At 38.5% G+C, this 25606-nt stretch overlaps 1 protein-coding gene across 2 annotated transcripts; it reads right to left on the bottom strand.

Moving 5' to 3' along the window:
- Nucleotides 1-244: 244 nt before the first annotated feature.
- Nucleotides 245-3167, bottom strand: LOC127250657 (F-box protein At5g51370-like). Of its 2 annotated transcripts, XM_051274039.1 has the most exons (3): nucleotides 1807-3167; nucleotides 507-813; nucleotides 245-386 (listed from the first exon to the last, which is right to left on the bottom strand). In XM_051274039.1, the coding sequence occupies exons 1-2, from the start codon at nucleotides 3054-3056 to the stop codon at nucleotides 546-548; spliced, it is 1518 nt and encodes a 505-aa protein (XP_051129996.1). In that variant the 5' UTR covers nucleotides 3057-3167; the 3' UTR covers nucleotides 245-386; nucleotides 507-545. The 2 variants fall into 2 exon arrangements, with proteins under 2 accessions (XP_051129996.1, XP_051129995.1); XM_051274038.1 differs by having other exon boundaries at nucleotides 245-813.
- Nucleotides 3168-25606: the final 22439 nt, after the last annotated feature.

The following is a 25606-nucleotide window of genomic DNA, read 5'->3' as shown; positions in this document are numbered from 1 at the left end:
TGAAATTTTTTAATTTGACAGATCCGGCGGATACAAAGTGAAATTTTTGCGGATTCGCAACAAAGTAATTGCTAGACAAGCTATTGTAATCTTCACAACTTTCTTTCGATGTAAAAATTTCATCGAATTTGAGATAAGCTTTTCTTACTCTTCTTTGCTATAACACCTTTGGCGAAATCATTTATATACGAGCATGCCAGCTAAAAAATGAAAGCCAATAATCTCTCCTACAAAATCTCCGATAAAACGGACATCGAAAAGCGACTAAAATGAGAATAGCCCGTACGTAAAGTCCAATTCTCCCCGACAAAACAAACATATACCTCGAAGTTTCGACCAAGTAATAAGGCCGGAAGAATAGATCTTCTAACATCAAAGAAGAGGACCTAATTCGACACAAAATTAATTTTTTTTTTTTTTAACGTACCTGAAAATGGTAAGAAAGAAATGAAAGAATACAAGCACTTCGTATTTGTGTTAGCTTAGAAGATATATGAGATTCTTACCGGTGGGATATCATTTTTCGATATAGATTTGTTTTAGTTTCACTTGCTCCTCAAAGATCGGCCCCCTTTTTGTCTTATTCCCGTCCCGGCAAGACTAGCTGATAGAAGTGACCGGGAATCGGGTCGCCACTTCAATTCTTTGAGGACGGAGAATAGAGTGGCAAGATCCGCCGTCATTTCGCTGTCCTTTATGTTATTACAAGAGACTACTCGAAGCCTTTCTAGATCCTTCCAAGACTGGATCACCGATTCTAATCCTTGCGTCGACAGCAACGAGCACCCCTCTAGCGAGAGAGATCTGATTGCCCTACGATCAAATTAAGCACACGGGAATATAATTGTCATGTATAAATGAAGACATAAAAGATTCTAAGTGGATAAAGAATCGCCGATACAAAGATGATAGTTTATTTCAATTCTTATCTGGTTTTAGGCTCTAATGAAATTTAATTACAATCCCATACCTAATCATCACATAGAAGTCAAATTCGAAGGCATTCGATATTTGAACTTACACATGATAGATCGGCAACTAAAACACTTTCCCAAATTATCATAAATAAACGAAACTCTATGGAATATCTACGCAGAAACCACAAAAAGATTTAAAATTCTATAAAAGCGCACCAAAGCCACTTCATAAGATAGCATCGTAAATTTAACTCGTAGCAACGTCTCCTATTCCATCATTTCAAGAAACTCCCAAACTTTCAACTATGGTTATTTCTTCCCTATTTTCACTATTTTGGACTCTGAATTTCTCGAAAAATATATACTCACTCACTCAGTCAATCAAATTTATTCTCACTTTTTTTTAGTTGTCATGTAAATTTATTCTCGTTTTCGTTTTAGTAAAAAAATACTACTTTTCCTACTTTTTCTTTATTCTAAAAAGGTAAAAGTTTCTATTTTTATCTATTTCTTAAAACATGTGTCCGATCAAATGAGCACACAATTGGATGACAAAGAGAGTATATTTTTTCTTCTCACAAAATTTCACATCAAATATATTATCTAAATACAAAATTTAAACCAAATATTCCCAATCCAAACCTAAAGAAACACACATCTACCACCCGAATGCAAAACCAAATGGAATTCCTAAAAAAGATCACAAACTAGCAAACACCAAAAGATATCCAATCTACATCGAAAATGCCTAAGATAATCATGCCAATGCGACAACTAAATCAACGACGACGGAGCAATTAAACATCTAAAACCACGCAAACAACAATCACAATATTAGAACAATCGTAAATAAACTTCTACCAACAAAACGCCCAAATTAAATGTATACCTAAAAACAGCCGCGGCAGCAAACACACTATCATCCAACCCCCAACAATCCTCTACCACTAACTCCTTAACGTCCCGACACACCGAAAACAACGCCGACACACCCTTCTCGTCGCGCATCAAGCACCGCTGCAGCCACAACTCCTCGAGCATCGCACAAGACCCCAAATGCTCGACCGGGCCGGGACTCACATCAATGTTAGCACACGATTCGATCCTCAAAGTCTTCAAATTCGTACAATACGACAAACCCGACAACCACCCCCCTTCCATCCTATGACTAATCACCGACAACTCCTCTAGCATCGGGCAGCACTGCCCGATCGCCTTAATCCCGTCATAACTCCCGTCGCAACCCACCAATTCGAGCTTCACCAATCTCCGGCAGCCCTGTGCCAAGAAGGTCATCCCAATGTCAGAAACTACCGAGGCGTAGATTGCCGGAATGCTCGGGATTAGCTTCAGTATTTGCAGGTTTCGAAAACTGCCGATCGATTTCAATGCTGAATCGTTGCAATAATGCAATTCCATCTCCTGTAGAAGCTCGCATTCCTTCCCTAAGTAACCTAATCCTTCTTCACCAACGTTCATCAGCGATACTTTCCTTAGATTCTTGCAACCCTCAGCTAAAATCCTTACGCCTTCATCGATTCTTATGGAATCGATCATGTCCTCGTTCCTGACGAAGAATCCCTCGTTTTCCAACAATCCGGAAGTCAATCGAATTTCTACCAATTTATTGCTTAAAAGTGTGCCCAAATTCCTCTCCGATTTCACGCACGCACGGACTAAATCAATTTCGATTAAATTGGGGAAACGATAGCTCAACCTACCGGATTCCAGAAATTCCCAATCCAACAGCCGAATCGACCGGAGAAGCTTCCCGCAGAGCGCGCACCACCGCCGGCAAACCAGCGAATTCGAAATATGCTGCCTCGCGTCGGGTAATTTGCCGAAAACCCTAAGTAAGAGCTCGTCGGACAACGAGGAGGTGCAGTCGAGTGAGGCGGCGCTAGGGTTGGCGGCATCGGAGGAGTCGGTTTCGGATTCCGAGTATGGAGTGGTGGAGCCGGAGTGCGAAACCGGCCGGTGGCGGCGGGCCATGAGGATTGCATGCTTCAACGCCTCTTCCGGGTCGACCCGCCGCCGAGGAAACGGGTCGGGCCAGCCCGGGTGGTGCTTGTCCCTGGTTTCTTCACCGGAGTCCAAATTTGAGGCGGAAATGGATTTTCCGGCGGACGGAGAGAGCATTCTTTAGGAGGAAAGGGAGGATTAACTCCTCGCCGTGGATTCGGCGGGGGATTGAAGATTGAAGAGCAAGAGTTGTTGCACAGGAAATTTTTCAAAATGATAAAAAAAAATAAACTGTACACATGATTATATATATATATATATTTATATTTATATTTATATAATATTATTATGTATATTTATTTTGGTGTAGTTTCCTCTCCATCTCTTTGTGTGAAATCATCAATTCAGCGGTTAGGGAATTGTGCGCCTTTTTGTGTGTATGATTTTTTATTTTTTATTTTTTTTATATATATATATTTTTTAAGAATAATGATATTTTTTTGTCTTTATATTTGAACGTGTTTACTTGACTGAGCTTTTGGGTGGGTTTGTGGATGGTGTTTTGGGAATTACTTCCTCCGTCGTACGTAACATAGTATTACTATAGAGACGGAAATTTAGTTAAAATATAATTAGTAAATAATTAAAAAATATATTAGTAAAAATAATTATTATTTAGTAAAAATAATTATAAATTAAAATTAAAATAGGTAAATAGTTTAATTAAAATTAAAAAAATTATAAAATTTAAAATGCTATTAAAGTGCATAATTATATTTCAAAAAATAGAAAGGACAAGTTATGTGGGACGGACGAAAATAAAAAATAGAGACAAATTATGTGGGACGGAGATAGTAAATTAGTAGTGAGTGTTAGTTTTTACTTTGTTTATTTGGATTTCGTTTGAATAAAACGATATTTTATAAAATATATATATATATTATTTGAAAAACTCAAAATCAAATTAGTAAAATTTTAAAAAAATTGTTAAAAGAAATACACCATTAATAATATTTTTGTCCCTAAATTTCATTCCCAAGTTAGAAAGTATATATTTATTTGTGATACTCCGGAGTTGAATCGTTTGCTTGGTCAAGTCATGTGTGTAGATAAGTCATGTGTGTAGATAAGTCGGTGTTAGACCAAAGTTGATTAGAAATTAAATGAATTGATAGACTACTATGTCAAAGAATGTGCACATTCTTTTTCAGGAGTCTTATTGATATAAATATATAATGTGATATTTTGAATGTAAAATTGAATTTTAGTATAATAAAATAAATTTTTTTAAAAAAAATTGAGTGTTTGATTTGATGTTTTTTGAGGAAAAAAATTTTGAGATATAAAGTAAAAGATAAAAATCTCATAAGTAATAAAATACTATTAATTTTAAAATGTCAAAATTTTTTACATATTTCCCTTAATTAATAAAATATTAGTATTTTTTAATTTATTATAAAATAAAAAAAAAAATAATGTTTGATTTTGGACTGATGAAGTATTAATTTTAAAATAAGAAATAAAAGAATGGATCAACTTATCTTATTGCATATTTTAGTTTCAAATGTTTTATTTTATATATAATACTATGTAATATACAACTAAAGTATCTATAGAAGACAATGAATTTTTATAATAATATATAAATAGATAATATGGTAGATAAATATACGAATATGTGATATATAGTGTGCTTGTTTGGGGGATTGAATTTTAAATATGTTATTTATTTCATTTTTTCTCTAAAAAAATATCAAATTAAACACCTATTTTTTATTTTTTATATTATACTAAAAATCAATTTTACATTCAAAATATCACATCAACACCTATTTATATCACATCATACCATTATTCAAATTCAAAATTTTTACTATTTAAATTCCAACTCAAAATCCAAAACCCTAAAAATTTTACTATTCTACCATGATTTTATCTGTTAATTTCTTCTTTTCTCAAAAACCCTACCATCCATTCTTCTTGTGTTTGAGAAGAAATTGCCACCTTCATCTTTATCTCCTACACATATTCCTCTCGTTTTCGATGTGCAGTTGCCGTTTTCCGTTTCTTCATCCATAGCTCTCGTTTTCGATGTGCAGTTGCCGTTTTCCGTTTCTTCATCCATAGCTCTCGTATTCGATGTAGTGGCCGCCTAAATGCTTCCGATGAGGCGGAGTCGATCTTTGTTGTCTAACAAAAAGAATCAATTTTCCTATGCTCATTTGGTTTTGATTTTTGGGTTGTTTTTTTATTATTATTATTGTGTATTTTTTTAAGTTCTCTTCCAACTTTTTGGTTTTTTTTTGTCCAATTCAACGTAGACTCATGGTCATGATTCCATTTATATCGCAATACTTAATGGGATCTTAAATATTTGCCCAATATTTTACTTGACCGTCATGTGTGGGTCTGAATGTTCGTTGTCGCAAGGTACACTCAGCCTCGTCACAAAACTTGTGCTTTATGTATGTGTCTAAGACTATTGTTTTGTGGATAGTCGCGATGGCATTGGATATCAATCCTTTTTGTTTATAGGTTTATGCTTGAATTGAAGTCGGGGTAATTTGGTTTTTCTATAGTAACAAAATTTGTTCAAATTTCTTCCTTTTTTTTCTTTTTTTTTTTTGGTTGTAAAACACGATTATACTCTTCAGATTTACTATTTTCTTCTCGTCTATGTTTTTTTTAAGAGAATGTAGCAGTATTTTGATTTTTTGGATTTATTTATTTATTTGGGTTTTTTTTTAGTGCTTTCTTATTTCTTTCAAGCTTAAAATAGATTAAATGGTACTGAGATCTCGTATTATTTGCCAATTTTTGTTTGTATAATATATACATGAAATATAAATATAATATTAATTAATATATGTATTTGCAAATATATGTTATTATAAATAGAAAGAGAAAGTTTGAAAAGGGAGAGAGAAGAATGTGTATTATTATTATTATTATTTAATACACTAATAGGCTTTTGGAAATTTAATTAGTCATTAAATATGTCATTTGGCATTACAAAATTAAAACATCTCATACATGTATTGACATCTATTTTGGTGTATCATATCATTTTTTTTTTAATGTATTATTAATCTCAATGAATACATTTTATTAAAATTTTTATTAAAAAAAATAAAATTCAATGGAACAAAAGTCTCATTGAAGGAAAAATAATACATCATTTATGCATTTAAATTACTCCTCATCATCTCGTAGCCGACATATTTTATTGTTTTTCACCAGTAAATTATTGGTCAATAAATTTGCTAAATTATTATTTGATCGAATATTCTGCATATCTATTTCACCATTTTCTGAAGATCATGAGCAAAGAAAAGTTTCGATGAAATATATTTCGTTCTATCTCTCTTGATATATCATTTTTTAAGTGAACTATACGAGTTGCATTATCTTTATATAAAATAATAAGAGGATTATCATTTTCAGATTTTAAACCACAATTCTTTAAAATGTGGTGAGTCATTGATCTCAATTATACACATTTTCGACTAGCCTCATAAATTGCTATTATCTCAACATGATTTGAAGATGTCACGGTCAATGTTTGTTTAATAAAAATCTAAAATACTACAATGCCACCACAAGCAAATATATAGTCAGTCTAAGACTTGACTTTATGTGGGTTAGAAACATCCACATATTCAATCAATTTATAATCAATTTATATCTGACATATCTTTAAATGTAATAAACCATAATCAATAGTTGTTTATAAATAACAAAAAATATGTTCAACACATTTCTAATGTTGTTTTACTGTACTAAATATTGTTAATAAGTTTGCAGCAAATGCTATATCCGACCTCTTGCTATTAGCCAGATACATTAGTGTGCCAATAGTACTTAAGTATGGTATTTCAAGATCAAGTTTTTCTTCATTCTTTTTTTTGGGGGGGGGGGGGGGGGGGGGTTTCTAAAAAATCCTTAATAGGATTAAGAGTTGTAACGATCATTGAAGTTCTTAATGAATGTGTTTTATTCATTGCAAATCGTTTAATACCTTCTAGATATATACAAATTGATGAATGAAATTTTCATTTTGCAAATATTCAATTTGTATACCAAGAAAGAATTCTTTTTCCCAAAATCCTTGATTTCAAATTCCATTTTCAAGTATTCAATAGCTTATTAGACCTCTTCATGTGTTCCAATTAAATTCAAATTGTGTACATATACAAATATGGTTACAAATTTTCTCATATTTTTCTTTATAAAAACACATGGAGCAATAAAGTCATTAGTATATCTCTCTTTCAATAATATTCACTGAGACGATTATACTACATCTAACCAGGTTGCTTGAGTCTATATAAAGAATTTTATAATTTGATTGACTAACATTTTTTTTTAAAATTTTGATTTGTACGCAACAAACATACTGAATCATTCAAAAAATTTTATATAAATTCAGAGAATCTAAAACCCTTTCATAGCTAAAAATGGATGCAATTGTAAAGGTAAGTCTAAAAATTAAAGATCCATACACCAAAATGGCAAAATGCAAACCTAAACACTGGACACAAAATCAAGCCGAATTTCAAAACTAAAGCAATATTCTTCAAACTAAGCACTTCTAATGAAAAATAGAAATCGAAAATCCTCACAAAAATTGAAATCCAACATCCGCATAAAAATGCAATATGAAATTGAAATTCGGGTAGCAAAAAAAGATGGGGGGGGGGGGAATTGAACAACAGTGCGCAGTCAAGGTACATGCCTTTAGGAACATAGACATTGCACTTCAAATAGTAAATATAAAAACATCATAAGAAACCGGATATATAAGGTAGAGCAAGGTGCCGCCAATGTAGTTTCGGAGCCAGCCTTGGTAGAATTGAGAGAGTTACGACTATTAACTCTACTCTACCCTATAGTACAGCGAGAGAGAGTCCAATTCTTTCTCTAATCATATATATCAATCACTCATCTACTAATTAGATAATGATATCTATATGAAAATTTTTTAAGGATTCAGTATGTTTGTTGCATACACCTATTGTGCTAGAGAGTAACTATGATAGTTTGTCGGTTTTAATCTTATTATAACTATTAATCTTATTTTGAGTATGTATATACGGTACATGATGCGATTTGAAAATTGTGCTCGTAATTTAATTATTTGAGCAAGAAATCTCGTTAATGCCAAATTGTAGTTGGATAATAAACATATGTGCGACCATCGAGTAGCTTCATCGATATGTACCATTAAATATCTAAATGGTCCGCATGGTAGATCTACATGATCTACATACCTACCTATACCGCTATAAATTCATTTAAAAAATATAGGAGATCCAATTCTCATTTTCCTTGTGATAATCTTGTTATTAACTACTCATTTTGAGCAAGCAATACATTTCAACTCATTTATATTCAATATCATTTGAATTTTCAGAGTATGGTCATGAGTATTTTTAATAATTTGTCTCGTCATAATATTGCCCGGATGTTCAAGTTGATTATGCCGAATAATAAAATCAGTAGACTTTGTTCTATAAGATAAGTTTTAATTGCACTCAACATTGTGTAATATAAGCCGAAAGGCACTAGGGCAATTTCTCTATTATATATTTATTTCCACCAATAAAATTTGTAAGTTACATTTATTCATTATTTGTCTCATTTGATGTCTCAATATGATATTTATTTATACGAATATCATTAAAATTTAGTAAATTTATTTGAGATTTTCTAGAAAATAATGCATTTGAAATATCAAGTTTTAGTCATTCGATGAAAATTATTGTTATTTTGGAGTCTTCAATTAATTTTGCACAACAACTTAAAGTATTAACGTGCAATTTTACCAACTTCAAGCTAAAATATTTTTTATATTTTAAAATAGTGTATGTTGATGCATTATTCATGAGAAATAAATTGTCTTTGGCATTATTGTTTATGACACGTTCAACATTCATATTTATTTCTTTTAAAAGAAATATTACAAAATAAATATATTATTAATTTGAGAAAATTCATAGTTGTTATATTAATAATGTATAAGGGCTACAAATGTATATATACGGGGAGAAAGTATGAAAAGTGAGAGAAGATTGGGCATTATTATTTTTTCTTTAATACACTTGCTACACCATGACCCGTAAGTCATGCAGATCGGACGTGTCAGAATTAGACTGGCTTTACAAATCAATATAAGTTCTTCCATCTCAAATTATTCTAGGGTAAATATGTTTAACTCTATAGTTTTTTCAGAAAAGCTCCCGAAAAGAAAAATGCACATTTTTGACATGAATAGTTTATTCAATCAACTTAATCATTATTCAATCTCGAATGGTCTAGCTCCAGCTCATCCATATACGGGAGTTGACCAAGTACGGACCTAACTCCAAAGGTATCACAACATTGCGCAGTCTATTTAGGCTTTTTGGAAATTTAGTGTTTCTTTGACAAAACTTTTTCAAATTTTACTATTTGTATCCAGCATTTTTCAAAAAATATTTTTTTTACTTACAAAATATCTTATTAAAATAATTTTAATACCAAACAAAAATCAATTTTTCTCAAACCAAATCCAAAAAACACAGTAGGCACTTAACATTACAAAATTAAAACACCACATGCATGTAATGACACCTATTTTGATGTGTCATACTAACATATAACTTATTATTATTATTATATACAAAATATTACATTTAATTACTATTTCACACAATAATCAAAATAGCAAAAAAAAAAAAAAAAACCCTTACATTCAGCTTAAGCATTACTCTTCCTATTACACTAGTATGATATTGAAAGATTTTTATAGTAAATTAATAAAAAATAATAGTATTATATTGATAACTGAACTTATGTAAAATGAAAATATTTAAAATATTCTAAAGTTTAATGGATTTAAAATATATAGTGCATAATGATATTTTGATAAATATGCGTAGACGTGAAGTTAAACTAATAATTGATTGAAAACTACATAAACTATAAATAAAAATAAACTATTTAAGTGAAACAATCCCAAATATAAGTGAAACAATGAAAGTAAAATGTTTAAGTGAAACAATTCAAAATTTGGTAAAATTTACTTTACCAAATTTCTACTATTTATAAAAATAATAAAAAAAAATTATTTAAAAATAGGCAAAATTGTCCATAACTTTCTTGTGGTTTCGAAACTCAGCGTAAATCCTCCATTTACTTTAAAAATTGCATGGCGTCTCTTTATACTTTAAAATATATTATATGAAACCACACTGTGGTTTTAAAACTCAGCGTAAATCTTTACTTTATTTTTAAAAATTGCATGATACCCTCTTATACTTTCAAAAATATTGCATGGAACCTCCCGCCATGCAAAACATACATATAGGAAATCATCTTCCCATCATATAAAGAAGTTTCATGGTAGTGGGATTTCATGTAATGTTTTTAAAAGTATAAGGGAATGCTATGCGATTTTTAAAATACAGAGAGATTTTACGCTGAATTTCGAAATCACATGAGAATTACGAACAATTTTACCCTAAAAATATCAAATTAAACATCTATTTTTCACTTTTCATATTATACTTAAAATCAATTTTATATTCAAAATATCATATCAATATATATTTATATCACATCATACAACTATTTTAATTGAGAATATCCACCATTCAAATCTCAAATCAAAATTCAAACCTTCAAACAAACACCCATTGGTGTTCCTCGTTTACTTATTTATTTTTTTTACTTAAAATAATAGAATAATATATTTTAATAGTAATCGATGAAATTCTTTATTTATAACAACAATAGAATAATATATTTTAATAGTAATCGATGAAATTCTTTATTTATAACAACTATTTTATTTTTATATTTTAACTTTATATAATAAAAATTAATATAAACAAGTATAAATTGAAAGTATATGTATGACCATCCTCCTCCTTCACTTAAAAAGGTGGAGCAACTATAAAGAAATTGCAATTGATTTATTGTAATTTTATTCAACCACAACCTAAAATTTCTACTCAAAAAAGTATGCGTGTGTTTGATTTTTATTTGTGTTGTCGTCAAAAAATCGCCACCGACGGCTTAATCGGAAAAGCCTGTCGGAATTGATTATAATCGTAGGGTTCCCCGGCCTTCTCAAGAAAGGATCCGGGCTATCTTGCGATAACCGAAAAATTAATGAAAAAAGAAGGTAGATTAAACAAGAACGAAGCTGAAAATTAAATTGAAATTAATCGAATAAAGCTGTAAAAATTCTGAAAATACTGCGGAAATTAAATTGCAAAGAAAAAATTAATGTTGAAGAAGATGAGATGCCTTCTCACGGCGTCTTCTTTTTCCTTTTATTCCCTAAACCTTGTTCGGATAAGGTTCTCATTCCTTATTTTTCTCCAACCTCCCCCAAATTCTTCTCACTTTCAAATTATGCTTTATTCGTTTCTCCTTTGACCAAGTATCTTACTGATTTGGGCCTTCTTGTGGGCCGTGTTCTCCCTAGGTCGGCCTCCCAATATGAATTGGGCCTCTGGTTGAGTTTTGGAGTGTACAAAATCTGTTGTCGTCAAAAAATCGCCACCAACGGCTTAATCGGAAAAGCCTGTCGGAATTGATTTAATCGTAGGGTTCCCCAGCCTCCTCAAGAAAGGATCCGGGCTATCTTGCGATAACCGAAAAATTAATGAAAAAAGAAGATAGATTAAACAAGAACGAAGCTGAAAATTAAATTGAAATTAATCAAAGAAAGCTGTAAAAATCCTGAAAATACTGCGGAAATTAAATTGCAAAGAAAAAATTAATGTTGAAGAAGATGAGATGCCTTCTCACGGCGGCTTCTTTTTCCTTTTATTCCCTAAACCTTGTTCAGATAAGGTTTTCATTCCTTATTTTTCTCCAACCTCCCCGAAATTCTTCTCACTTTCAAATTATATTTTATCCGTTTCTCCTTTGACCAAGTATCTTACTGATTTGGGCCTTCTTGTGGGCCGTGTTCTCCTTAGGTCGGGCTCCCAATATGGATTGGGCCTTTGGTTGAGTTTTGGAGTGTACAAATGCCCCCCACAAAACTATATTAGGTAAAAATTAATTTGGACTCCGGATAGTTTTGTAACCTCCTGAATCTTGGTTCGTGCGTATTGTCCCATCTTCTTGGTATCGCCCCATAAACTTTACTCTTCACTTTCTCTCCCTCTCTTCTTGCTCGCGAAAGAAACCTTTGTCCTTCGAGCTCTTCCCTTCGTCTTTCACCGGCGAGTTCTTCCTACTTCTCACGGTGACCCTTGGTCCTCCTCTGACGACGCTACCGGACGGCATTCTCAGTAGTTTTGGTGACCGGCGGGCATTATTATCAATTTGAAGATTCCGATTTCTCCGGGGCAACGGAAAGCTGGATCTTTTTTTTTTTCTTCACTACTTGAACAATGTTGGAAATCCACTCCGGGTACTATGTTCCTTGTAACCCCGGCATCTCATGGTAATCCTATGCGAAGCAATCTTTGAATGCTCATATCAAAGCAATCATTCGCTCTTTCCTCTCGACATTCAACAAGGCGCTGACCCGTGTCGCCCGAGGGGTTGCCTCATCCCCCAAGTTAATATCCTTCAATTGGTCCAGCGCTTCGAAAGGTGGAGCAGCTCTTCGAATCGGCGAATGAACATCCTCTTCGTCTTGATCGTAATTAGGCGGCTGGGAGGATGTCCCTGTCTGCCCGTCAAGAGGTTGAGCGGCATGATTTTCAGCCCATATAAATGTACAGTCGGACCTGTCTGCTCTCACCTCCAAATCCTATAAAATTAGGATGTCAGACATGATAAATACCTGAGTTATTAGGCCGTGCGTCGGCCTCGAATTTTATTTCGAACCCCTTCATGGTTAGATCGCATTTTTTCCTCATTCCAGCGTCCTTCGGCATCATGGACAGTGGGTATACATCGAGGGAAATATAAACAGCCTTTGTGAAATGCACCTCCATAGCTGGATCAGCCTTGGCCTCTACCGTCTTGACTTGGTCTCTGTTCCAAAACATAATTTTTTGGTGCAATGTCGAAAGGACACACTGGGTAGTGTGGATCCAATCCCTCCCGAGGGTGACTGAATAAGTTGGCTTTCTTTCGTTGATGAAATAAGCCATTTGGTTCGTCATTGTTTCGACCGTCACTTTCTCCACCAACACATCTGCTGTCGTATGCGCATTTCCGGTGAAGTCGGTCGTTCGCATGGTTGTCCAGACGAGATCATTTCTGCTTTTTCTTATTTTCCTCAAAGTGGGCAAGGTCATGATATTGACTGATGCTCCCCCATCCACCATGACTTTGCTGACCGTTTTTCCATCGAGGTGAATGGTAAGGAATAGTGGTTTAAGGTGCCGTGTATTCTCATCAGACAATTTCTGGAAAATGACTGGATCCGGAATTCTTTCCAAAACATTCTACTCTTGTTCTGGCCAATACAACGGGCCGATTTCTTCCAGTAAGATATTCCCCTGGAAAAATCAGGTTGGGACGAAGGCGCTTTGAATCCCCAAGGTAATACGCCCATTGTCCCAATCTCGAGGTTGGTTTTGTGCTGTCCCAAGTCTCCGTCGTCGGCGATAATATCTACAGCCATTTCTGAGGCCTCTTCACACATGAGGGCGTCAATCTTAGGTTCGTCTTCAGGAATTGGACTTCCCCCAATCGTCACCGTGAAATTCGTCTCCTGGCGGAAACTCGACCCTTAAGAAAACTCCTTTTGGCCTCCATTCTTTTCCAGTTTGGATACGATGGCGCAAGTCCTGACGACCCAGATCCAATCTTTCTGTGTTATTCCCTCTAGATTGTTGGTGCTTGATGACTCCAAATATGAGCATATTCTTAGCTTGACAAAAATGTGTGTTACTTGAATTTTTGCATAAGAACCATCAAAATAATTCGTAATCGGCATACAATATTGATTTATATCACCAGGCATGACCCAGAATTCGTTGTTGAGATTATTAACGATTTTTGCCCTCTTAAGCGGTATTCTGGAGCCAGAAAAGTTAAGGCAGACGCCGCAAGCGACAGCCGCCTTCGCTCGCAAGCGCCCAAGACACACCTTGAAAACACTAAGGCACGAGAGGCAAGCGGCCACCTTCATAGCCGCAAGCGATAGCCCCTCCCGCTTGCAAGCGACAGTCCAGATACCCACCGCTGCAGACTATCACCAAATTTCAACTAAGTACTTCAAATGCAGCGGTACAGCTATTCCAATTCCAGCTAGCTCAAGCGAGCCGTGCTACGCTGATGCCCTCCTGCTCTCCAGCAAGCGAGGAAGATCTGTGCCATCAACGCAAGCGAAGCGGACACCCTGGGAGTTATGGCCAGCAACTGCTTCAACAGAATAACCACCTGCAACCGCCTAACTGCCCAGCGGTTGGAACTACCCAACAGCTTCTTGCAACCGTCCTGTTACAGCTGCTATAAATAGGGCCAGATATCTGTATGTAAAAATATAGGAGATCGAATTCTTGGATAATTCTTCAGAATACACACAGCGTTCGTCGTCTTCCTGTTTCCGAGAGCTCCAACCCTGTAAGGGAGTTCTCCACAGGAAAGGCCAAGGGAGTGGGCGTATTCCCCCTCCCTTGGCCACGTCTTTAATGCTTTCTTAGACTAGCTTACTGCTTTCATTTACAGCTTTGTAGTCTAATCCTTTTCGCAGTTTTCATAGTATATAAAGAAATATCATTCTCTTCTTCAATTTAAATCCTTCCACAATTTTCCATACTTATATAAATCAATTTAGAGAATTTCATATCACTGGTATAGAGCGAGAGACGAATTAATTAATTAAGCCTTGTGATGCGCCAAAAGCGGTCTCAAGGTAGTTCAACGTAGTTAAGTACGCGGGAGCCTTGTCGACCTACTTAATTACTGTGCTGAATTTGATTCTGATAAAAGAGTACCAACATCAGGGGGTAAAGCCACTAATGAGGCAGAAATTGGGAAAATTAACGGGACATAGACGGGGGTCTATTAGGTCGCAGAAATTCCTAGTGACAGTAGGGTTTCTTTCTTATAATGTCTTAATTCTGGGTGTCATTGAAGTCTTGTTGTAAATCCCCCCCAGGCCAAAATACCAGTGTGATGAGTTCTTTATAATCGAGTTTATATAATTACAACATCTTTCTATCATCATTTTCGTAATATACATATATACTTCCGATAACACAATTACGTCACTCGCTCGCTGCATCCAGGGAATTCTACCCATTTCGTAACGCACAGTTCAGACACAACACCTCTTTTCCACTCTAATTCGCTCACATACATATACATATAATATGCCGCTCACTCACATCCCAATCATATCGCTTTCGCTTCGCTCGCCCCCGTTCATCTTTTACTGCTTTATTTACCGCTTTCAGTAGTAGAAAATTTAGGCCCGCTCCAAGCGGACCCAAGCGGACCCTTTTTTTTGTCTCTTCGTCGCTTCTCCAAGATTTTTACCTTTGAAATTCATGACTTTAAATCCCTGTGTTCGACCTGGAAACTCACCAGTAAAAAGAGTATAAATAATTGTGATAACTATCCAGGGTCTACAACCACACAATTGCTATATCTGACCATTCTTCTATAAAAACTCTACTAATTGATTTTTGAATAAAATTCCCTGCGAATTAATATACAATAACAAATATATCTTTCGGTTATCATATTTTGGCGCCGTTGCCGGGGATTTGAAACTCATGAAAAGTATCTGTTGGAAATCTTTTGAAGCGCCATAATTTACTTTTAATTTGTTGTAATCATGCTTTTTGTATTCAATTAAAATTCTTCTAACTTTAAATTTTTGTATGTGGCTGCCATTTTGTAGGGGTCCGAAGCGTTTTCAGCGTCCCACGAGTCCTACTCCCTCCGCTCGTTCACAGAGACGTCTGTTCCGAGAGCAAGTGCGAGAACAACTCATGGCGAATCAAGGAAATGCCACCGCTCCTCCTACTGTCATCCCAGCTTTCCAGACTGCCGCTGGGACATCTTCAAATTCCGCCACATCTGCATCTTCGCAGGAGGTGCCGCTCCACGTCCCCACTGTGGCACCCACTGTCATTCCTCCTGCACTTTCACAGACTGAGGAGCAGCTATTGAGAGCCCTCAGTAGCATTCAACAAGGAATGGCGGGGCTGCAAGCGCACCTCGCTCAGGTGGAACAAACTCAAGCTGCGCAGGGAGCATTTATTGCTTCCCAAGCGGCACAAGCTGCCACCACCGCTGCGATACCCACAACCATCATTCCACCACCACCTACTGTTGAGCCTTACCAGAGGGCTGAGGGTCATAGGGCTGCTGATCGCCCACTTGCTGAAGTCCCCATGGATGTTCACTACCAGACCCTTCTGGATCACACTTTGATTACAAGTTCTGCGCCCAGAGGCTCTGGCCATTATGAGGTGAAACCAGCGCTCGTCAGCCTGGCGAGCCAGAGCCAATTTCATGGGCTACTCAATGAAAGCCCTTACGAACACTTACAGAACTTTAATAGGATCGCTGCCACCTCCAAATTGCACGGCATCACGGAGGACGCTGCCAAACTGATTTTGTTTCCATTTTCCTTAACAGGAGAGGCCAGGAAATGGTTTGATAACCTTTATCCGATCCCTGGCTCATTCAAGGAAGCAGCGCAGGCCTTCGTGAGCAAATACCATCCTGTATCAAAGACCATTCGCCAGAGGAATGAAATACTTACTTTCAAGATGGCGAGTGATGAGACCCTTCCAAAAGCCTGGAGCCGATTCAAACAACTACTCCGCAACTGCCCTCATCACGAAATACCGGACTTCATGGAACTTCAGATTTTCTACTCAGGAATTACTCCTGAACTCAGAATGTCCTTAGATGCAGCGGCAGGAAGCTCGCTTATGGGGCGTTGTGCCTCTGAAGCGAGGGCTTTGATTGAGAAGATGGCGGCCAATCAGTCAAGTTGGCCAGAGTCCAATAGGCCCGAGCCATCGAGGGGTCTGTACCAGGTCCCTACTTCCGTATCTCACGATGCAAGGATCGACAGTTTGTCAATCCAAGTGAAGGAGCTGTCTAAGCTTATGAAGCAGGACCTGCGTAATAAAGGAAAACAAGCACTACATGAGGCCGCGGAATGCGAGGAGAAAGCTTATGACGACCAAAAATGTCCGCAGGTTGCTGAGTATTCAAATGAGGAAGCTCAGAACCCGGCGGAGGTCTTCTATATGGCTGGCAGAAATGCCCCTCAATTCCAGCAGTTCCAAAAAGGGCAAGTTCAAGGCCCCGCTGGACCGCGTCCTCAGCAACAATTTCAGAGGCCACAACAGTTCGCTGCACAACAATATATTCAAGGGGAATATCACCCACATCATCAACAATACAATCAAACCCCCCATTTCCCGCAGCAGGCACATGCATTCGCTCAACCTCCCACAGCGGCACAAGTCCCGTTGAGTCTGGAGGAACTCTGGAGGAACACAGAGCGAGCGAATCAGGAGTTCCAAAGAAACACATCTGCTTCGATCAAAATGCTGGAAGTACAAGTCGGGCAGATTGCTGAAGCGCTGAAGCTGAAGCAGAAAGGAACGTTGCCTGGGACAGTCGAGACTGTCCCGAACCAAGCAAAGGCCATCGAAACTAGAGGAGGAAAAAGGACGCAATCGCCACCACTGCCAGACAGAGGTATGAATCAATCTTCTTCCCCTATTGTTGCTAATATGCCTGTGCAGGATGAAATTACACAGATTCCATCTAAGGAGCAAGGCCCATCCCAACCTCGAGCAATACCAGCCGCTCAGGAGTCTGACCCGAAGGAAAAGGATATTGCTCAGCCTTTGGTTCGAGCTCCCTTTCCCGCACGATTTGGGAAGAAGGACAACTCCAAGGAGTTTGATAAGTTTGTACATACTTTCCGTAGTCTTCAAATTACTATACCGTTTGCTGATGCTTTGTCTCAGATGCCACATTACGCTAAGTTTATCAAGGATATAATCAATCGGAAGCGGGCATTTCCTGATGAAGTGGCAGCGGTGCAGCTGGAAAGTGTGTGCAGCGCCGTATTTAAGGAGGACCTCCCAAAGAAACTCAGCGATCCTGGGAGTTTTATCATTAGTTGTATAATAGGAAATTTAGAGCCGATTAGGGCATTATGTGATTTAGGTGCAAGTATCAATCTTATGCCCTTCTCGCTTTTCTCTAAATTAGGGCTTTATGAATTAGAAGCATGCAGAACTGTAATTCAGCTTGCCGATAAATCAATAAGATTGCCTAAAGGAATCATTCGTGATGTACTCGTGCAAGTAAACAAATTTATTTTCCCTGCAGATTTCATTATTATGGAAATGAGCGAAGACCGCGACATTCCAATTATATTAGGGAGACCTTTCCTAGCCACCGCTCAAGCTACAATAAATGTTGCTGAAGGAAAAATATCCTTGAGTTTTGGTGGTGATAAAGTCACATTTTCCATGAACTCAGCACTGCGCCAACCTCAGGAAGAAAATTGTGATTTTATCAATGAGTTAAATGAAATAATAACTTTTGAGAACCATGTTACACTTGATAGCCTGGAAGGAATTTCAGGTAATGGATCGCTCGAACTGGAAGATAAAAAGAATTCAGCTGAGGCAAGCGACGACATTCAAGCGCCCACTGAATCCATTGAACAAGCGAATAGGGAACCAGCGAGCGAGACCAACAATAAGGATGAGCTGAAGAAATTACCTGAACACCTCAAATATATATTCCTTGGGCCGGAGGAGAGTTACCCGCTGATAATCTCCGCCTTATTACTGCCGGACCAAGAGGCTCAGCTCATCTCACTTCTCAGAAGAAATCAAGCGGCGTTTGCATGGAAAATCTCAGACATTAAAGGAATCAGCCCAGCGGTGTGTATGCACCATATAAGGCTGGACGCTGATGCAAAACCATGTAGACAGCCTCAGCGGCGTTTGAACGAAAATATGCAAGAAGTAGTCAAGAAAGAGGTGATCAAATTGTTCGATGCAGGAATCATATACCCTATCAGTGACAGTCAGTGGGTTAGCCCAGGTGGTTCCCAAGAAAGGAGGATTTGTTGAACAGACAAGCGAGGATGGGGAGGTCTTCATGACAAGACCTGTCACGGGATGGAGGGTTTGCATCGATTACAGAAAACTGAATTCAGCCACAAAGAAGGATCATTTCCCACTTCCCTTCCTTGATCAATGCCTTGAGAAGCTCGCAGGTCACGAATACTACTGTTTCCTCGATGGCTACTCAGGCTATCATCAAATTCCCATCAAACCGGAGGACTGTGAGAAGACCACATTCACTTGTCCATATGGGACTTTCGCTTACAGGAGGATGCCGTTCGGGCTGTGCAACGCTCCGGCCACCTTCCAGCGATGCATGTACCATATTTTCAGTGATCTCCTGAACTCCTGTATCGAAGTTTTTATGGATGATTTCTCGGTGTATGGCAAGACATTTTCCAGATGCCTGAATAATCTGGAAAAAGTACTCCTCCGATGCATAGAGACTGATCTCGTGCTGAACTAGGAAAAATGTCACCTTATGGTGAATGAAGGAATTGTCTTGGGCCATAAGATCTCGTCTGCCGGTATAGAGGTAGATAGATCAAAAATTAGTGTAATCGAAAAAATGCCAGCGCCCTCGAATGAGAAAGGAGTGCGAAGCTTTCTGGGTCACGCAGGGTTTTACCGTCGTTTTATCAGAGGTTTCAGTCAAATCACACAACTACTCACATCACTACTGTGCAAGGATACTCAATTCCGCTGGTCAAGCGAGTGTGAGGAGGCTTTTCAAATATTGAAGGATAAGCTGACCTCTGCTCCTATAATTTCAGCACCAGTGTGGAGTGAGCCATTCGAGTTAATGACGGATGCAAGCGATTATGCCGTCGGCGCTGTACTAGGACAAAGGGTGGAGTCTAAACTTAACGTCATTTACTATGCAAGTAAAGCGCTGGACTCCGCTCAAAAGAATTACACTACCACCGAGAAAGAGCTGCTAGCTATTGTCTTCGCTTTTGAGAAATTCAGGCAGTATCTTATTGGAAGCAAGACTATTGTTCACACTGACCATGCAGCTATTAAATATTTGATGGAGAAAAAGGAGACAAAATCCCGCTTGATTAGATGGGTTTTGTTGCTCCAGGAATTCGATATAGAAATCAAAGATAAGAAGGGAAAGGAAAATCATGTGGCAGATCACCTCAGTAGGTTGCAACAAGAGGAGGACAAATCTCCTGGAATCAATGAACAATTCCCAGATGAGAAACTGTTCCTGGTGCAAGCGAAAGAGCCATGGTTCGCTGACTTGGCCAACTTTTTAACTACAGGACAGTTTCCAGCACACACTGTACAAAGGGAAAAGAAGAGATTGCTCAGTTTGGCAAAGGATTATTTTTGGGATGAACCTTACTTGTTCAACATCGGCTCAGATGGGATATTCCGTCGCTGTGTAGCGGAGTCTGAGATCCCGCTGATCTTGAACAAATGTCACGGGTCCCATGTAGGAGGGCATTTCGCTGGCATGCGCACAGCGGCCAAAGTTTTGCAGTCAGGTTTCTTTTGGCCTACCCTACAAAGAGATGCAGATGCCTTTGCCAAAGCTTGCGACAAATGTCAAAGACTGGGGTCCATTTCGAAGAAAGATGAGATGCCCCAAACTGGAGTCTTGTTTGTGGACATATTTGATGTATGGGGGATAGATTTTATGGGTCCCTTTCCACCTTCTAATGGGAAACAATACATTCTGGTGGCGGTGGATTACGTGAGTAAGTGGGTTGAAGCGCAAGCGCTCACCACAAATGATGCTCGATCAGTGATCCGCTTCCTAAAATATACCATATTTCCAAGGTTTGGGGTCCCTAGAACAATAATAAGCGACGGAGGCACCCATTTTGTGAATAAGGCACTACAATCTAGCCTACAGCAATATGGTGTGCGCCAGCATCTAACTACCCCCTATCATCCACAAGCGAGCGGTCAAGTGGAAGTTTCAAATAGAGAGATCAAACACATCCTCCAGACCACAGTAAATAAGAGTCGCAAGAATTGGGCAGAAAAATTGGATGATGCGCTGTGGGCCTATAGAACAGCCTTCAAGACTCCAATTGGAATGTCCCCTTATCGGCTTGTATATGGAAAAGCCTGCCACCTACCACTGGAACTAGAGCATCGTGCGTACTGGGCTATCAAGTATCTCAATTTTGATCTTCTCCCAGCGCAGGAGAGGCGCACGAAAAGATTGCTCGATCTAACCGAGTTCCGATACCTTGCATATGAAAGCGCAAAGATCTATAAGGAAAGGATGAAATTCTATCATGACAAGAAGTTGAAAAAGAAAGAGTTTGCGGTGGGATCCAAAGTTCTTTTATATGACACTAGGCTCCACTTATTCCCAGGGAAATTGAAGTCACGGTGGACTGGGCCGTATATTGTCAGACAAGTGCTGCCAAGTGGAGCCATAAGGATTAACAATGTGGAGACCCCCGGAGAGAAAGATTCCTTCTTGGTGAATGGAGCGAGGCTGAAACCGTATATTGAAGGGCCTGTGTTGCAACAGGCCAATGCAGAGATTAATCTGATTGAGGTTCAGAAGCTCAAGCGATGATAGAATTTCGTGAAAAGAATCCAGAAGCCCAATCTTATATCCGCCAATTTACAGCTTTCTTTTATTGCTTTTCTAGTTAAAACTTATCGCTTTCATAGTTAAAATTTACAAGCTTTCCTTTACCGCTTTCATAAATAGATTTCATAATTTTATCGCTTTCATTAGAATAGGATTATCGCTTTATAGGAATAGTTTAGTGTTAGCATTTTAACTTCCAACCTAAGCCTGACCCAAGTCAACCACCGCTTCGCTTGTTTCACCCTGATATTCACTGGGGAAGCAGTATCGCTCATCCAGCACCGCTTTCATCTTCGCTTTTGTGTCAGTCTTAGGTGTATAGAAGTGTTGCTTTAACCGCTCGCCCGCCCTGAAATACCCTCCCCTATACCTTTATACGTATTTACAGTGGACTTGGCATCGCTCCACTTGTCCTCCAGAGAGTCTTGAGAAAATCTATAAATACCCCAGTCCACAGTCCTTTTTCCACTTTTGCCCTACAGTAACTTCCTCCCGAAGCTTTAGTAACCGCCACTCTCAGAGCGAAATTTTTTTTCAAAATCTCACCATTTCAACCAATAATAGCTTCATCTAAGGTAAGATCTAGGTTAACCTTAGTACATAAACTCTATTTTACGGTTGATTCTCGCCGATTTAACGTTTAAAAACACAGAATCGCAAATTATTTTCCCGATATTTCACTGTTCTTCATTTTTGCGAAAATGTTTGCCTGTTAGATTTCTGTGAATCTAAGTCTGTCATATGCTAGATTTAGATACAATAACTAATATACTTGCTTTCTACGGATGAATTTCACTCTAATCTGTAGGTTAGGTTTTGTTTTGTGATTTTCTCCCTTTTTCACAACGTAACGTTTACAGTAGTGTTCTGTTTCGTTGTGAGGGGGAGAATTTAGGGTTAAAATCACCGGAACTTTGAATGTGATTGCCTTATATGGATGTTATTTACATTTAAATATAATGAGGCAGGATTCATAATGTTCGTATGACAAACAATAATTCTGGAAACCCTAGTTTCAGGACAAGCTTAGCAAAATAGATCCAGCAAAGCAAGAAACGTTGAAGAAGGAGTTTGAGAAAGTTGAGGAGAGGATCGAACGAAGAGTCCAAAGAATCAAATCCACAGACGGACGTAAGGTGGTGACAACAACCTCAGGGGCAGAATTAGTAGAGCCAGCGCCACCTGAGGCATACTACAAGAGGAGGAGAGTATTGGAGCTAACAGAAGACTGGGGGAAGCTCAGGCAGCTTAAGTCACTGCCATTCCGAAAATTCATCCCAGAGTTCCCGGAGGAATACCTTAGATTCGAATACACTGAGGAAACAGAGCAGAGGTATCCGGTGAGCGACTGGTGGCTGGAATTAGAAGAATCGAAATACGAACAGCTGAAGGAGTACCAGCTGAAGGAGCTTAAAAACGAATTTGCCTGCCTAGAAGCACCGCCAAGGAAAATGAAGGCATTCCGGAGCAATATCTCCAAGAAGAATGCTGCCGACGCTGCAAAGGACGTATTGAGATCGAAGCAGTATGACAAACTGCACTTTTCCAACATTGACGCAGCGGCGGCGTATGAGCGGATGAAGGCAATGGGGATCCTCTACGAGAGAGGATTTGACCCCGAGAAGATCACAGGCCCGCTCTCTGACTGGCTGGAGGAGCGGGGCCTGTCGTGGTTGATCAGAAACCCCAATGAACCAGTGGATGTATCACTGGTGAGGGAGTTTTACGCTAATCTGAATCAGGCTGAGAGTCTAAAACATGTCTACGTTCGGGGAAAATGGGTAGACTGCTCAGCCAGGAAGATCAACCGACTCTTGGGTTGGGAACACCACTACCCCGGCCAAGAGATGCAAGACAAGCTGAAGGCTACGGAGGTCTGCAGTTCACTTGAACTACAGTCGCTATACAGGACCTTCGCCACCACCCCTGCATATGAGAAAAGAAACCTGAAGTTCGGGTCGGTGGATGAAGAGAAAAAGGAATGGGTGAAGTGGTCGTTGAGCAAAATAATGATCACTGCTCACACCACTGACATTCGTCCTGACTACTTCATAGCCCTTCGCTCAATCTTGGAGGAATCGAACGATGTGGATTTGGGCGCGATCATCGGCTTAGACATCTGGGATCGAAGAAGTGGAGACAGAATTCCTAATCTCAGGCGCTAAATATATCAAATTCGAAGATAATTTCCTATTTTCGGATTTTACTTTTTTATTGTTGAAAAAATACATCAACAAATTGGTGACCACAGTGGGAGAAAGGCAAGATTGCTGATCCTACATCAACAGAGAATTTCATACGACTGAGGTCCGGCCGAATCATCAGAAAAATCAGTATAGCAGGCTCACAACCTCAATCATCATCAGCACCGATGGGAAAAAACATTTCACCACCCGTCATGCCAAATCCTGGGGAGATTCCCCAACCACCTACCGATTGGTTGTCTTATGTTCAACAATTGAACAATTAGCAAACTTCAGCGATGCAGAATATATTGCGCGAGCAACAGAACATCATGTTGCGCGAGCAACAAAATCTCATGCAGAACATGTTAGATCAAGCTTTATCAAGGGTTACTCTTCAACCCACTCAGACGCCGCCAGGAATATCACCATCAAGAATGCAAGTAAATTTCGCAGGGCCATCATACGTTGATAGCATACTTCCAAGCGCCACAACGTTCAACTGAACAGATAGGGGAAAGACTCCTTTAACTTTCCCTAATAATGTTCATTTGGGACCAAGAGTTGACAATCTGCAGCCAAACATTGTCAGGGAAGAGAGGCAAGGAGCACATGTGCAAGATCCCATCTTCATCCCTGATCAACAACATCCTCGTGTGGATCCTGAAGAGATTGCGCAAGTATTAAGAGTGCATTTCGGCCTGAATCCTCAGATGGCCAATCGCCCTGCTTATCAAAGGCTTTTCCCCGAAAGGATCATTAACGACTATCCACTGCCAAGGAATTATCGACTACCTGATTTCCATGCTTTTTCAAGGGAAGATGGATCCTCCACCACAGAGCATGTGGGTCGCTTTACAACACAATTAGGGGAAGTTGGAAATAATTCTTTTTATAAATTGCAATTATTTGGGTTATCTCTCACCAGAACAACTTTCTCATGGTTTGTAAACCTGCCACCTGGACAAATACAAACTTGGGAAGGGTTGGAAATGGCGTTCCATACTAGATTCTTCAATCCTTTACCAACTGTTTCTCTTACCGATTTATTGGAATTGAAGCAATATCCAGAAGAGTCAGCCTCACAGTTTATTGAAAGAGTGCGCTTGATGAAAGGACGTTGTCCTACTATAATCAATGAAAAAGAAATGACCAATTTGGTGGTCAGGAATATGCATGGCCGCCTAAGAGAGGCACTCACTGCTCATGATGTGGAAGATTTGACAAGTCTTGCTTCCAAGGCTGGACGCTTAGAGTCTCTTTTCAGAGAAAAGGATCAGAATTTCAGGCGTAATAAAGTTCGGCATATGGCGAGTATGGAAAAAGAAGCATACGACTTTGATTATGATCAGACGGAAGAAATGGCGGCCAAAATTATTTCAGGAAAGCCTTATATGTGCTCTAAGTTAAAGTCAGTGCCAGGAACTGAAGGAAAAGAGCAACCTACGTTTGACAATTCAAAGGCTGATGAAATTTTTTGATATTTTGCTAACTGACGGCCATATTCGAATTCCAAAAGGGCAAAGGTTGGCTACTAAGGAAGAAATCAAAGGAAGACTATATTGTAAGTGGCATAACTCTTTCACACATAACACAAGCCAATGCACTCATTTTCGAAATGAGATCCAAAAGGCCGTTAAGGCAGGTCGGCTCAAATATATTACTTTGGGTGTAGAGCAACAACCTTTTCCAAAAGTAACCACATCAATGGTTAACATACAAGCAAGTCCTAGATCGGGAAAAGGGAACTCATCAAACAGTGGCCGACCAGAAGAAAAACTCAAGGTTTATGAAAAAACAGTGGCTGAAAAATGGGATAAACAAGATGGTTTGTTTAATGTGGAATTAAAGGATCAAGCTTTAGTTCGAGAACACCCGACTAGAAGGACGGGTTCGGTCGGAAGCAAATGGACTCGAAATAAAAAATCTTTACCAATTGATGTGGATCCTCGTTTTCCA

The sequence above is a fragment of the Andrographis paniculata genome, unplaced genomic scaffold (assembly GCF_009805555.1).
Source record: "Andrographis paniculata isolate CXL003 unplaced genomic scaffold, ASM980555v1 Contig37END, whole genome shotgun sequence".
Lineage (NCBI taxonomy): Eukaryota > Viridiplantae > Streptophyta > Magnoliopsida > Lamiales > Acanthaceae > Andrographis > Andrographis paniculata.
This window is presented reverse-complemented; position numbering and strand designations above follow the sequence as displayed.

Excerpts from the sequence above, each read along its gene's own strand:
- LOC127250657 (XM_051274038.1), bottom strand. The coding sequence starts at position 3,056 with ATGCTCTCTCCGTCCGCCGGAAAATCCATTTCCGCCTCAAATTTGGAC. Across the intron at positions 814-1,806 it reads GCTGCCGCGGCTGTTTTTAG|GGCAATCAGATCTCTCTCGC; the intron begins GTATACATTTAA and ends ATTTGATCGTAG.